Source organism: Achroia grisella, unplaced genomic scaffold, assembly GCF_030625045.1.
Source record: "Achroia grisella isolate CSIRO2021 unplaced genomic scaffold, CSIRO_AGI_Agris_v1 utg1594, whole genome shotgun sequence".
NCBI lineage: Eukaryota > Metazoa > Arthropoda > Insecta > Lepidoptera > Pyralidae > Achroia > Achroia grisella.
The window spans coordinates 8,308-23,074 of NW_026712661.1; the positions used below are offsets into that span (position 1 = coordinate 8,308).

The 14,767-nt window shown below is 35.4% G+C and overlaps 1 protein-coding gene across 1 annotated transcript; it reads right to left on the reverse strand.

The window, feature by feature from the left end:
• Positions 1-8,377: 8,377 nt before the first annotated feature.
• On the reverse strand, positions 8,378-9,367 carry LOC131841365 (uncharacterized). Its single transcript, XM_059189683.1, has one exon. It carries the CDS (start codon positions 9,365-9,367, stop codon positions 8,378-8,380), a length of 990 nt encoding a protein of 329 aa, XP_059045666.1.
• Positions 9,368-14,767: the final 5,400 nt, after the last annotated feature.

The following is a 14,767-nucleotide window of genomic DNA, read 5'->3' on the forward strand; positions in this document are numbered from 1 at the left end:
ATATTTTGTGTTAATTGTTTATTTATTGAACTTATTCTATCGACCCTGTAGTGTATGTGGAAACACTAGCAGTTTATTATCTATCGTCTCGAGCCGAGCGTACACGGACCGCCGTGCGCAAGAGGGAAGGGATTCCCTGCGCAAGCGCCGCGGAGTAAAGACGTGGAGCTATGGCTAACGAGCCGATATTACGTCGATAACAACTTACATACAAGAAGACATAAATAACAAATAAGTGAACACTATATGTGGCGACGAGGCAAAATGGATATAAATAAAGATAAGTACAAAATCATTTAATAAGATATACATATACCTACGGGTACGGAGTAATTACAAATTTAGAAGGATTATGGTGGGGCCGCACGGGGAGCGAATTATATAGACCTATACAGAAAATAATAGCTGGGTAACATCGGTTTACGATCGATTTGCGCCAAGTAAGTAGGTACCTAATTATAAATTGTACTTGCTATACCTATAGTGTCTCTAGCTGGTAGGAATAGTCGTATTAATAATCATTGTAGTAATATGTTTACGTATATCCGTGATTTATTATTTTTAATGTATGATAATGGTGTACTGCCTGCGCTGGCGTGGCACTGATGGAGTATGGTAGAATGAGCGGGGGGGATAGGATCGGTTGGCCCGTCGTGGTGGGTTCGTGTTAATTTGTCGCGATGGTTTCTGGGGGGAGCCGCGTGGAGGTCCCTCTGGCGTGATACATTGTTAGCAGTGGGATTATTTTAACAATCCCATTCCCCCTTCCGTATTTCCGTGTTGAAATAAAAAATCGGTAATGATTGTAGTTGCCGCTGCATGTTCGTTTCATGAGGGGACGGTGAGGGTGAGATGTTTAGTGGGACATCATATTACGTGATGCAATAGACCTGTGGGTATGAAGTATAATAGAGCACTGTGCGGACGACACGTTTGTTTTGCTTTATCTTTTCTAGGTGTCGATGCACTTTAATTACTTTTGGCAATAGGGCCGCCTTATTGTATTTATACAGAGGTGGTGACTAGTGTTCAAATGTCACTATTTTCTTTTAGAGTATTGCTGCAAATGGAAGTGGTCTAAAGTTCCTCTTTCTAACTGTAATGATCACATGATAACCTAATATTACATTTTGTACGGGATAATATTACGATGTTGTCGGGTGATACGACATTATTACAAATGATGGTGAGCTGACAATTGTACCTGCATTATAGTACTGATGTTGGGTATTATATACAAAACAACAATAGTAAAATCTAAGGTGGGGTGACACACACGGTTTGAGCAGTGCTTGGTGGACAATATTTATATTTGCCTTAATTGATTGCAAGTGTTGAAGTGTCCCATACATTTCGATGCGGATGAGTTGTTCGGAATACCTGCAGACTATTTTATTCTGGTATTCGAGCAGAGCCGCGAAGTAGTGTGGTTAAAATGTTTTTATTTGGATTGGATTTGGCTTTTGGATTATATAATTTATAAATAATAATTATTAGTGAGCATTCCAATGGATGCCGGTGGGAATTGCAATTGTTTTGCATAGGAAGGTTTTAAATGTAGATTAATTATTAGTTTGATATATTATGTTGGGGTCTACTATACATGTTGTATAGTGCAAGGTGCCTATCTACTTGTCTGGCATATTTTTAACAATTTGTGCTTTGTGTTAAAATGAAGCGCGCATCTACACTTGCGACCTAGAAGGCAATCTTTTGGTTTGGTGAATTTAGTGTCTAATGAATTTGTTAAAGAAAAACAAAAAACAACGTAGTCAAGAGTGTTACGTGGCGAATGAATCAACTTGCTTTTAAAAACTAGTTTTATTACACACACAGAATTTAAAGAATTAAAGAATTATACAGAATATGTTATTATGATGAATTTAGAATTACGACTGCCGCCGGAAGAATGGAGGCGGTCTTTAAGTACCATTTATTGTTATTTACTATTCTCATGATTTTATCTTTAAACAAACAAAATAGATTACCTTATAAACTAAAGGACTTATTAACTAATGATACATTAAACATTACATTAAAATACTTATTAACTAATCGGTCATAACATAACACCTCCCCTCTTAGAATAAAGATTGGGCGTTAGCGCCTGATCTTTGGGTGGTGCCACCGTAGTCTTCGTCTTCAGATATGCAGCCTGTGGTTGTATTATATTGTTGATTTGGTAATGCGTTCATTGGAATGGAGTGCAGATGTGTAGTTTGCCGTTGTCGTCGTTCCGATGTACCAAAACAGTTATTGAATATTTGGATGCAATGGTTATCTTCGTTGTTGCGTCGAATAAATGGATTTCTTGACCTCGGACACCTTTTAAGAACTTTGTAGAGTATAAATGATAGCATAAGAATTCCAGAAATAAAATAAAACCATGTAAAGTTGTTTCGATGTCGACGGATGAATGGTGTGTTTTTAATCTTTTGGATTTCTTCATTATGGTTGTCCAATTGATGTTTTATATTATTAAGGAGTCCAAAGGGGTTTCATTTATTGAAATAGGCAACAAGTTGGGAATCTTGAAGTTCTTTGTATCTTCAAAACAATCTTCGGTCCTGATGTCGGGAAGAATAACCGGGAACGTAATATTTTCTTTTTCCTGTGTATGTGCTGATAGAGTACTATACCCTGTGTGAAGTTTACAATTTTCCTTAAGAGAAATGATGCCTGAACCTTGAATGTTATAATGAGATACTTTGTTTTTGCATTGGAGAATGCATTGTGTTGCATTACTAAGTATGTAGAGCCATTTGTTGTCCTTTAAGGGTTGGAACGTATTAATTTGCGCAGCAAATGTTGAGGTTGTGCAAGTGTTTGGAATTTCAGTAGAGGTGCTGAACAGAACTTGAACTTCGCATATTGGACGTGTGTCGGCGTTGTAGACTATGGTGTCGCGACAGACGCTTTTTCCTTCTTCATATATCTTGCAGTTGTCCAGTAAGCTTGTAGAAACGTAGCGCTCACCGCTAGGGTTCGTGGCTAAATACTTGTGCTCTGGTAGGATAGTTGTATAGAGTGGTGAGTTGGGATGTTGGATGGGTATAGAAAATATGTGGTATAATTTTAAGGAATCAGGTTTGACAAGTGGGATGTCTAATATATATACTAATCTATTTGAATAACTAATTTATTAATATTTTGAATAATGACAGGGACGACTAATTGTTTATTAGATCTTATATGGTTAGACGTGAGGAGGATCTGGTAAAGTTTATTTAAAGAAATTATAGAATGGTGAATAATGTTCGACTTTGCAAATAGGATACTTAAAAGACAGTCATTGATCTCATTTTCTAGATTAGTAACCGATTCTAAAATTTGTATTGAGATTGAAGATATTCCTTCAGTTATTTTTAGATCGAAAATGGTATTTGTAGTACCGTTAAGATATTCGTTCAGTTTATTGAAATTTTCATTAATAATTTGTTCGTCGTATGAAATCTTAAAAATAGTCTCGTTGAAATTTCTTATAGTGCTAGAAGTTATTTGAGTTTGTTTCTGCATCAGAGAGGTAAGATCGAGTTCGCGTTTTTCAAGCATCTCAATACATTCATCATATCGTTTTGCATCTCTGGCATCAGGTGTACCGATAAGATATTTTAATAATGAGCTGAACCCGTCTAGTAGTTCTCTTTTCTGTCTAGAGTTCTTACCTAGATATATATTTAATTCTGAAAGTTTATCATCAATTTTATCGAGGCTAATTTTTAAATATGATTTGGTAGAGAGAACATTGGGGAAGGATGGATACTTTGAATACAATTGTTCGAATCTATTTGCTAATCGAAGTAATGATTCGTGAGCTATAAATAGAGGTTTGAGGTCGCGATATATTATGAGTTTCCACGAGTCGTCGGATATAGAAATGGAGCCTTCTTCTTTATAAAACAATCCTGAGTGAGTCGGTAGAGGCTCGGTTAAATTGGCAACGATTCCTGCGGTTGCCCTGAAAGTGACGAAAGACCCGTGTTAGAACTAGATTTGCATTTATTTCTAATGTAAACGTAAAGTTGGTACATGAAAATATATAAAAGTAATTTCAAAATTGAGCAAATAATAAAACTAATATATGGGTTTTGCATAAGGTTATAAAGATTATAAGGATTAGTGGGTTGAGCCATTGTAGAACTAACCCTGTAAAATACAATATTTTTTTATAAAAGTGAAGTTAAAATTATTGTTAATGTTGTAATCTTAAACTAATGTTTCATGCACATGATACGGTCTAAGCCTATTTGCGTGCACTAATTGGTTGCGATTCGATTTTTTTATTAAATAGTTATGATTAAAACCCACTCGCATAACTACAAAAGGTCCCTCCCATTTAAGGTCTAAGTTGTTTGGATTTGGTACCTTCAGCATAACTTTGTCGCCTACATTGAACTTGGCTATATTCTTTATGTTAACGTCATAACGTTCTTTAGCTTTTTCTTTCATATTTTGTACGTTACGACGAGCAATGTCCCGCGACACTTTGAGTCGTTCGTTAAGATCGCGCAAATAATCATGAGTTGTGTAGTCGTTATTTTCTTTGAATGAATATAATGATCGAGGTTTGTAACCGAATAGTAGTTCATGAGGTGTGAGACTGGTTGATTGATTAACTGATGTATTATGACACATAACAGCAAAAGGTATGATTTGGTCCCAGTTTGATTGATTTCGTTTATGGTACATTCGTATATGATCACGCAGGGTAGCGTGGAAGCGTTCGAGAGCACCGTTCGTCTGCGGATGGTATGCAGTACTGACAGTGTGGTTGGATCCGAATAGTTTCATTAATTGTTTAAGGACGCTGTTAACAAACTCGGTGCCTTGGTCCGAATGAAATCTTTTCGGTATACCGTAGTGCTGACAGAAGGTCAATAAGGTTTTAGCTATTGTTGTTGCTTGCTTGTCGATTATGGGGTAGGCTTGAACAAATCTAGTCAGATCATCTTGTAGCGTGAGTATGTATTTATTTAATTCATTGGTTACTTCGGAGTATGATACTAGGTCAATTGTTACACGTTCGAATGGTTCGTTGTAGGAAGAAGTGATGATCATAGGGGCTTTGTAGGTTTTTCTTTGGATTTTGTTTCGTTGGCAAATTTGACAATTTTCTACGTAGTTTTTAATAGTGTCAGACATTCCTTTCCAAAAATATTCAGATCTAATTTTACGCGTAGTTTCTACTATGCCTCGGTGACCCGCTAAGGGATCGTCGTGGAAGGTTTTGAGTATTTCGCGAATATCTTCTGTTTCGGGATATTTAACTTTATTTTCACATATAGTGATATTGCACTCATATACGTCGGCGAGATAAGCTGTGATGTGGAGTTGTTCATTTCCTTTAAGTTTACAAGTAGGGTCGTTCTTTAGCTCAGGAATATGAAGTGATTTTAAGTCGTGATTTTGTAAGCAGTTAAGGAGGATTTTGAAGTAGCTTTCCGAATTCCATGCATCAAAATGTGTAGGCTTTGAACAGCCAAATATAATGTTTTGGTTTCTGTCTGAGATTAATAAGTCAACCTCATAAAGATCTTTGGCTTTGTTTAAATAAGGATCTACTTGGGAACACATAGAGATAGCTTCGTTGAAAAGGTTATCTTTGTCTGATAATTCACATGAAGTGGGTATAAGAATGTTTTTGTGACGGTCGTTTAAGAGGCGATCCGACGAAATATGAAGGTTTGGAGTATCGAAACTATACGAGGAATTTTGTAAGAAGTGTTCATAATTCATTTGTAAATAATCATCAGAAGTGTTTTCGCATGTGTTGAGAGGTTCGTCTTCAATGAGATCAATAACGTTGGCATTATGAATAGGGGGCCGTGAGAGTGCGTCAGCGTTGGTATTATTTTTACCTGCTTTATATATGACTTCGTACTCATATTCTTCAAGTTTGAGACGCCAACGAACTAAACGATTGCCTGGGTCTTTAATAGAAAAAAGCCATGTTAGAGGCTTATGGTCTGTGACGATTTTAAACTTTCGGCCAAATAGGTAGGGTCTAAAATGTTTAACAGCCCAGACAATGGCTAGTAACTCACGTTCGATTGTTGAATAGTTACTTTCGGCTTTATTGAGAGTACGCGAGGCGTATGCAATAGGTAAGTCTTTACCTATCTCTCCCTGAGATAGTACAGCACCTATTGCGTTTATTGAAGCATCTGTGGTCAAAATAAATTCCTTAGCAAAATCGGGATATTGTAATATAGGAGGATTAGTAAGGAGACGTTTACATTCATCAAATGCAATTTGTTGGGTCGTACCCCACACGAAAGAGACTTCCTTTTTTAATAGGCTTGTCAGAGGTTTTGTTAGATTACTGAAATTAGATATGAATCGACGGTAATATCCTGTGAGACCTAGAAATGCTTTAATGTCTTTGCAGGACTTAGGAATAGGAAAATCTTGAACAGCGCGTACTTTATCTGGATTTGGTTTAACACCTTCGTTGGATATGATATGGCCTAGATAGGCAACTTCACGTCTAAGGAATTCGCATTTGTCAGGTTGTACTTTAAGATGGTATTTTCGAAGTCGAGAGAATACTTCTTGAAGTTTTTGTTCATGTTCTTGGAGACTAGAGGCAAAGATCACGATATCATCGAGGTATACGAAACATCTTTCTCCTTGCAATCCACATAAGACGGAGTCCATTACGCGTTGGAACGTGGCTGGTGCGTTTTTCAACCCGAAAGGCATTCGCTTATATTCATAATGGCCGTAAGGGGTATTGAATGCCGTTTTAGAGATGTCATTTGGATCAACTTCTAACTGATGGAATCCTGATGCAAGGTCTAACGTGGTGAAGTATTGGGAGTGTCCTAATTTGTCTAATATATCAGTAATGTTAGGAAGAGGATAACTATCACCTACTGTGACTTCATTTAATTTGCGATAATCTATGACTAAACGCCATTTTTGTTTTCCGGAAGCGTCTGGTTTCTTAGGTACTACCCAAATAGGGCTACTCCAAGGGGAATTGCTAGGTCTAATAATGTCTTGGTTTAGCATGTTTTGTACCTGCGTCTTTACTTCATTTTCATGAATTTGAGGAAAGCGATATGTTTTAGTATGAATGGGTACATTAGTGGTAGTAGGGATTTGATGTTTTGTATGATTACTAAACGACAATGGGTCTCCTTCTACGAAAAATATATCACTGTATTCGGAAATGGTTTTATCTAATGATGTTGACTCTCCTTGTTTAAATGATTTCGTCTAACCAGAGACAGTACTTTCTTTTGTCTGTCGGTTTGTGATATCGAGTTAAAACTATTGATTAGTTGACTATTGTTATCTTCCGTTAGCTCATCGATGTTAATGGGTTTGACTTCGATGTTTGGCGTTCTAATGACTTTATCGGAATTATTAGTATTTATACAAGTAATTGAAAACATGTTGTTTTGAACGTTGACTATAGCGTGGGGAATAATAACACCATTATATATAGTTTGTTTTTCAACTATCGCTGTACCGGATTTAATGCTATTTGTGTTACACATAATTACGGTTTCCGTTCGGCTATTAATTATTTGTTTATCTGCCATCATTCTATTTTCAGTACATTCGTCAATATAATGTAGTTTGTATGATTTATTACCTATTCTCATTGTTTTTGATTGAATGAAGATATTACAATTAAATTTGGTCATAAAATCATTTCCTAGAATACCGTCTGCTTTTATATTAAGATTAGCAACATGGAATTTAAATTCAGGTAAACCATCTAGAGATATATTAGCAGTACCTGAAGTAGTGGTCGAAGTTTGAGTGCTAGAAATACCTACGATTGATACGATGTTAGATTTATCCAAAGGAATAGAACCTATTTTGTCGTCTCTAATAACTGAGATTCCTGCTCCCGTATCTATTAAGAGCGTAACGGATGTTTCTTTAATAAGAAAGGTGCAATATAATAGATTTTCGGGTGGCACATCATTCAATGCGGAGATTGCAAATGATTTGACGCGAGATTTTGCTGTCGAAGATTTGCATTTGATTTTTGATTTAGATTTTGATTGGAGACTGGATTTAGAAGATGCTGTGGAATTAGGATTTTCGACACTAGAAGATTTCGGATTTTCGATGTTAGAAAATTGTCTGGATTTGGGAGTTTGTATGAAGTCAAGGGTTTGGGGCTGATTACCCTGTCCGTAGGTTTCGACTATAATAATTTCGTGAGTTTGAGTAGATATAGAACATTTAGAACTCGGGTTTTTAGAAAGTTCACTCGTTTGAGTACTAGCGTCTCGAAAATGTTTTTGGTAGCGAGATTCGTTCAGTACCTGTTTATTTTGAACTATGGAGCTAGTACTAGCCGGTCCTCGATGGACTGAATTCGGCGTGTAAGCGTTGAACTTCCTTATATGATTTTTTAAGGGTTCATTTGTATGGCCTCCAGGTTTATTTCCTGGTTTAACGTTTGTGTCTGGAGAGGCGAGCAAGGGATCAAAGCGGTTTCCAGCGAACTGCTCGCTTCGCTGGCCGCTAAATTGTTTAAATGATTTACTTTAGTGGGAGGTAATGCACGGAAATTTTGGGGTGGTATGTTTGAGTTTCTAATGCTGTTATTATACTCTCTTTTTCTACAATCAGCTATGAGGTGACCTGGTTTTTTACAGTAATTGCAAGTGACGGTTTCATGTGTTGATGTTTGTGACACATAACGTGGGGATGTATTAAGGCGTCGCGTTACAGATTGGTTATTAAGTGTAGATCTAATTTGTGGTCTAGGACCGTTGACAGTTTGACCGACGGCTGGTACCCTGAATAGCGCTTGCCTAGCATTATTCATGGCTCGAATCTTATCTTCTTGTAACGCGAAACGACCCGCTTCTGAGAGGTTGCAAAAATTTTTTGTCCTCAACATTGTTCCTATGTCCGAACTAATTCCATTGACGAATACAGACAAGGCGGTTTCTTCTGTCGTTGCTAACCGGCCTGCGAGCGTATTGTCCGATATTTCTGCTGTTAATTTTTCAATGATTTTACTTCTACAGAGGTCTACCCGGTGAAAATATTCAGTCATCGTTTCATTTAATTTTTGAAACATAGATTGTAGTTCAAGGTTGAGATGGTTAATAGTTTTTATTTGTGAGAATTTCTCGACAAGGAATGATTTGAGTTCAGTCCACGTTTTGTATTGTTTACAGTGGACATCGGATGCATCTGGACCAGTGATGTTATTTAGGGTATACACTAGAAGTATCGGTTCCTGATCTGAAGTAGCTAATTTAAATGCAGAATTGCAAGATCGAACAAATCTATATAGCTGGTTATTTTCTCTGGTGTCGAATGACGGAATTAATTTTAGTAGTGTTGATATGTCTAGAGCCATCTTTTCGATTTTGATTTCTAATGACATTAGGAGGAATTTTTAGAAAGGGGTAATATATATATATATATATGAAAATATTAAGATAGGTTTGGTTTTTAGAGGATTTATAGAGCAAACAAGTTCAAACCACTCACCATAACAATATCATAAACTGGAGCTGCATGTTCGGCGAAGCGCGTTAAAAGCCTGTGGCTACCGCGTGTTGTATTGCTGGGCGATGCTGTCCCGATGCTCATCTTGCACGTTATACTTCGTCTTACACAGTATCCTACCGACTGCGCCAAATTGTTACGTGGCGAATGAATCAACTTGCTTTTTAAAAACTAGTTTTATTACACACACAGAATTAAAGAATTAAAGAATTATACAGAATATGTTATTATGATGAATTTAGAATTACGACTGCCGCCGGAAGAATGGAGGCGGTCTTTAAGTACCATTTATTGTTATTTACTATTCTCATGATTTTATCTTTAAACAAACAAAATAGATTACCTTATAAACTAAAGGACTTATTAACTAATGATACATTAAACATTACATTAAAATACTTATTAACTAATCGGTCATAACATAACAAGAGGTTGAGATGCCGACTATTATATTGCGAGGAAGTGTGTCGCTAGTTATGGTCGGATGTAAGGTACAGGAGTGCTGTTTCTGTATGCGGTGTGTGGTTTCTATAGTCAGTAACACTGGAACGAGAAAAAGGATACCTAATTATGTATTTTAAAATCACTAGTATCCTGACGAGTTAGGCGTAATGCCGGTTAGTCAGGGAGAGAAACACCTCAATGCCTACAATATTCACAATTACCTATCTCTTATTTGTTTTTATAATAATATAAACACTTTCGCTCCAAAACTCCCGCTGCCTCCGTTCAATCATCCGTCATCCACTTGTCAATGTCACATAGATTACTTTAGCTCTGGCCTCTGACGTTCCGTTTCAGGTTACATGATTATTGACTTTACCATTTTAATTAATGGTGCGTCACACGATAGTTAACAGTCGGCCATCCTGCAATAGTGTCTGGCCCAGACACATAGGTAACTGATGAGCGTAGTCATGCTTATCAAAGGATATAGTGTCTACAGGATCATATAACAAATACTTAACTAAATAAACTAAAGATACACATTACTTTCATAACATTGACTATCTTAGTATACTGTCAAAGGTTTACAATCTAAAATCAATACTAACAGAGCTAAGTTTCGGCATGCATTCAGAAATGCACAAAATATAACATAACATATATTAATTTACATAATCCAAATCACCCAAAAACATGAACAACCTTTTAGAGTAACAAACAATTATTTGGCGGTGATTAACTTCTATGAGTCAGACTGTAACATATCACCATCACAATGTAAGTTTCAGATCTTATGAGCATTGCATTTTTTTTATACCTCCAAAATAGAACTTGACATTTCTCATCATGAATATTTTAACGGATAAATTTAACATATCAGTGAAAAAAAATATAAAGAGAAAGTAATATTCTCGTGACATAAAATTAGAACAAAATCGCTGCCTGCCTTCACCTAACTAATAGAAAATAACAGGTGGTTCTAATACCCTCAATACTACCACTATTTTACTTCGACGATACTCTTGATTTACCAGAGAATTATTTTAATATAACATAATTCATTGAATTTCAGTTATGATTTACTTAATAATACCATCAGCTCACTGGTCAAGTAATCTATTGCACCCTTTGAACCCTGTACATTTAGGGGACTATAAATGATTGTAGATACTGATCTCAATTTTCTTTACAACACCAGTTTAACATAAACCAAAACCCACTGTTCCAGATTAATGTGAAATAGAAATAATCTTTATTCAAATAAACTTAATATAAGCACTTTTGAGTAGTCAAGTTTTTTGAATCTATCGCTTATTCGGAACGCAGATTCATCACAAGAAGAATAAACAAGAAACCTGTGTGTTACTCTTTTAAACAAATATTGATTTACTTATATTTAATTAACAACAAGGATTAGGCATGCGGCAATCAACATAAAAACCGCTACGCACTTAATCTCCGTTCAATCAGACAACATTGACAGCGCTATGAATTTCAAGTTAGATATTTTATAAAAAACACTAATTTATAAATGATGACATTTATAAATTCTTCAATTTTATAATAAGCTTTTTTTTTTTACAAAGAAAATATTTTATGACACATTTGATTTCTTTTTCTGGCAAATTGAGTACAGATTCTGGGAGTTTGTTGTAAAACCTTGCGCAATTTCCATAAAACGAATTACTAACTTTCGTCAAACGAACGTGAGTTTAGTAAGCCTACTATTCACTTTATATTTAATCGATGGTATTCGTAGCCACTTCGGCCATCCAACGTTATCGAAGGGCCTCATTCGATATTATCATAACAGTTAACATCGGGTAATATAATAAAATTAAAATCATATAAAATTTAGTTTGAGATAATTTACATACTTAAAATATGAAAGTTGCCACTGACAACTACACATTACATTTCAACATCATGAATTCAGTCTTTGTTATATTTTTCCGCCTTAAGTTGTATCACTTAATTTTTCACACCAGGTACTAGTCAGCATCTCTGCAAACACGGCTGCCTAGCTAATTAGTGAAATACCTGTTAAAACAAAACATTAAAAAAATGCCACCGCTTGCCCACTATGAGCTACGGTCTCAACAGATCTGGATTTTATTAGACTCAGCCACCGCTTGCCCGCACAAGGAGCTACGGCCTCAAACTGGTCAAATTCTCATTAGACTCAGCCACCGCTTGCCCACACAAGGAGCTACGGCCTCAAACTGGTCAGATTCTCATTAGACTCAGCCACCGCTTGCCGCCACAAGTAACTACGGCCTCCAACTGAAACACATCAAATATTTAACAACTGGTCATTTTCTCAATGAGGCATTCACCGCTTGCGCACGCAAGGAGTTACGGCCTCCAACTAGTCATATTCTTTATGGTACTATGCTATTTTTACTTCAGCCTCAAGTGCTCTACATTGCAACTCAACTATGGCTTATATGCACTCCCATCAAATTTTACTATTACTTTTTATTCTATTACATTTCTTTAAGAACTGGATTTCTTGGTTCCATTTTACTATTTCTCCAACGCTTTAAAGGACTTTATAACATTTAATCATAAGTTAATTCAATTTAATTATGTACCAAATTCGAATTATATATCTGGTTGATATATATCTATCAATTTCTGAACGAACTTGCAATATATTACTACCACATACCCTACTCCTATTATTATCTACCAAATCTTGAATAGCATCAACAAAAAGCGAGTCGTTCGTTGTACGTCGCATTGAGCACACGCGGATCCCCATTTTCTCCGTGAACTAACGTATACGGAACCATCAGCCGTGATCTCAGCGCAATCATCTCATCAGTATATCATCAAATCTAAATCACCATCATTTACCTTAAAATCCATAAATCGTATTCATAGTCATATGATTATTATATTAATCTCATAATTTCATCAAAGTATTGCAAATTATTTTTCATTGTCATATCAACCGCCCATTCTATTAGCCATTTTGCTCATAATTCAGCTTGTCATCGATTGTAACTCATCATTGTATCACTAGCATTCCTTAATCTTTCAGATCTATTCGTTCATGTACAACTCTTCACCGCGTATATTTACCGACTATTTTCCATCGAGGTGTATCAAATTTTACCTTGCGATCGTCCTTACTACAATCTTGCAGTGTAACTATCTTGTACACCTCGAGCGCTTTATTCATAATATTTCTAAAGTGTCTGTATACGGTGTCTGGGTTCTATAAATTAGCACCTCTTCTAATTTCCCATTAATTACAACACATTTTCTAAAATATTCTGCGTATTCGGCTGTAACTTTCTGCTTACTAGCAGACCATGCTATCAAGCCATTAGTTATATTTAAATTCCAGACACATAAAATCAGTTCTGAAAGGATTAATTTCAATTTAAACTATTTAGTTAGTAGAATAGTCAATCCGATTTCTCCAAAGGGCGTTCAGCCACACATACAAGTGCATATAGGTGCTCAGACTAATCTATGGAATCAAATGCCCAGCATTTGATTGCGTTGATCATTACTTATAAAAATTTTAACTTCCGTCGTCGTCAAAGACAACGCTTTAAATTTAATTCAATCTTATTTATCTGATGAATATCAACCAAATATTTGAAAACAACATCACCGTTATTATTATAAACTTCCAATATCTCTACACCTGTAATTTTGTACAATTCAACATTAAAACACCCTGACTTATTTAATACATCCGTTCTCGTATGCTATGCAAGTGACAACATCAATTCTTATATGTTGATGAGTTCACTATTAAAAGCCTTAGTTAACACTTTTATTTTACTTCAACTCAACAGTTATGTCAAAAGTTACAATGGTCTAAATACAACACATCCAATCTCATATTCAAGTCAATTGAGTCAACATGTATACCAACAATTCTTACATGCTCGTTAATTTAGCATTATACGCTTCGATTATACTTTTTTTTTTTTAATCAGTTAAAATCTTAATAGATACAATATCTCAAGATTTAACAAAGGTTAACTAGAAATTAATAAAATTGGCAAAACCATCTACAACAGTAATTTATAAATGTAAAATTAAATCCTTAACAATATTTAACTTTCTTATATCTTAACTTTCATTTATATCCTCTAGCAACTTTTCTTATATATTCCTGGGATTAAATTGACAGATATAGCCTTACTTCCACAACTTATATTCTCTCTCATTTTATTTGCATTGGATATAAAGGTCTCTTAAAACAGTTATAGGTTCAATAGGATCCTTTCAACTTAAATCTAGTATACCCATGTACACTTTTCAAAACTTTAATGCTCATACATTTAACAACAATCAATTGTCCTTTTGTTTTTTTTCTTTTAACTACCTGTGCTTCTTAAATTTGTATTCACTATAATACCATCATAATTAAAGAACAATGGCTCAGCTCGCAAACATTTTCTCAGCAAATACTTCTCTATAACATGTAAAACTTACAACTTAGACCATGCAGTATTTATTTTTCATTCTACATATATGCTATTCATAAAGTAGTTATCCATCAGTAAACCATATAAAAATCTCATAAATTACGCCAGTATCCATATTCATAAACCAGCTCGTCCATACTGACTATCCACGTCTCTCCCTATGGAAGTTTGCATCCAGTCTTTTCCTGCTGTTTCCTTTTTTTTTTTCTTATGTCATCTGCTTATCTTTTTTTTTTGCTGTCCTACTTTTCTTTTGTCTGTCGTCTCTGCCATTTTCTTATATATATTCTTTGGCTATCACTGGTCCCTTGGCTTATAAATTTTTCATTTCATTATATGGCGTCATACAATCCAATCAATCACAATACTATTTA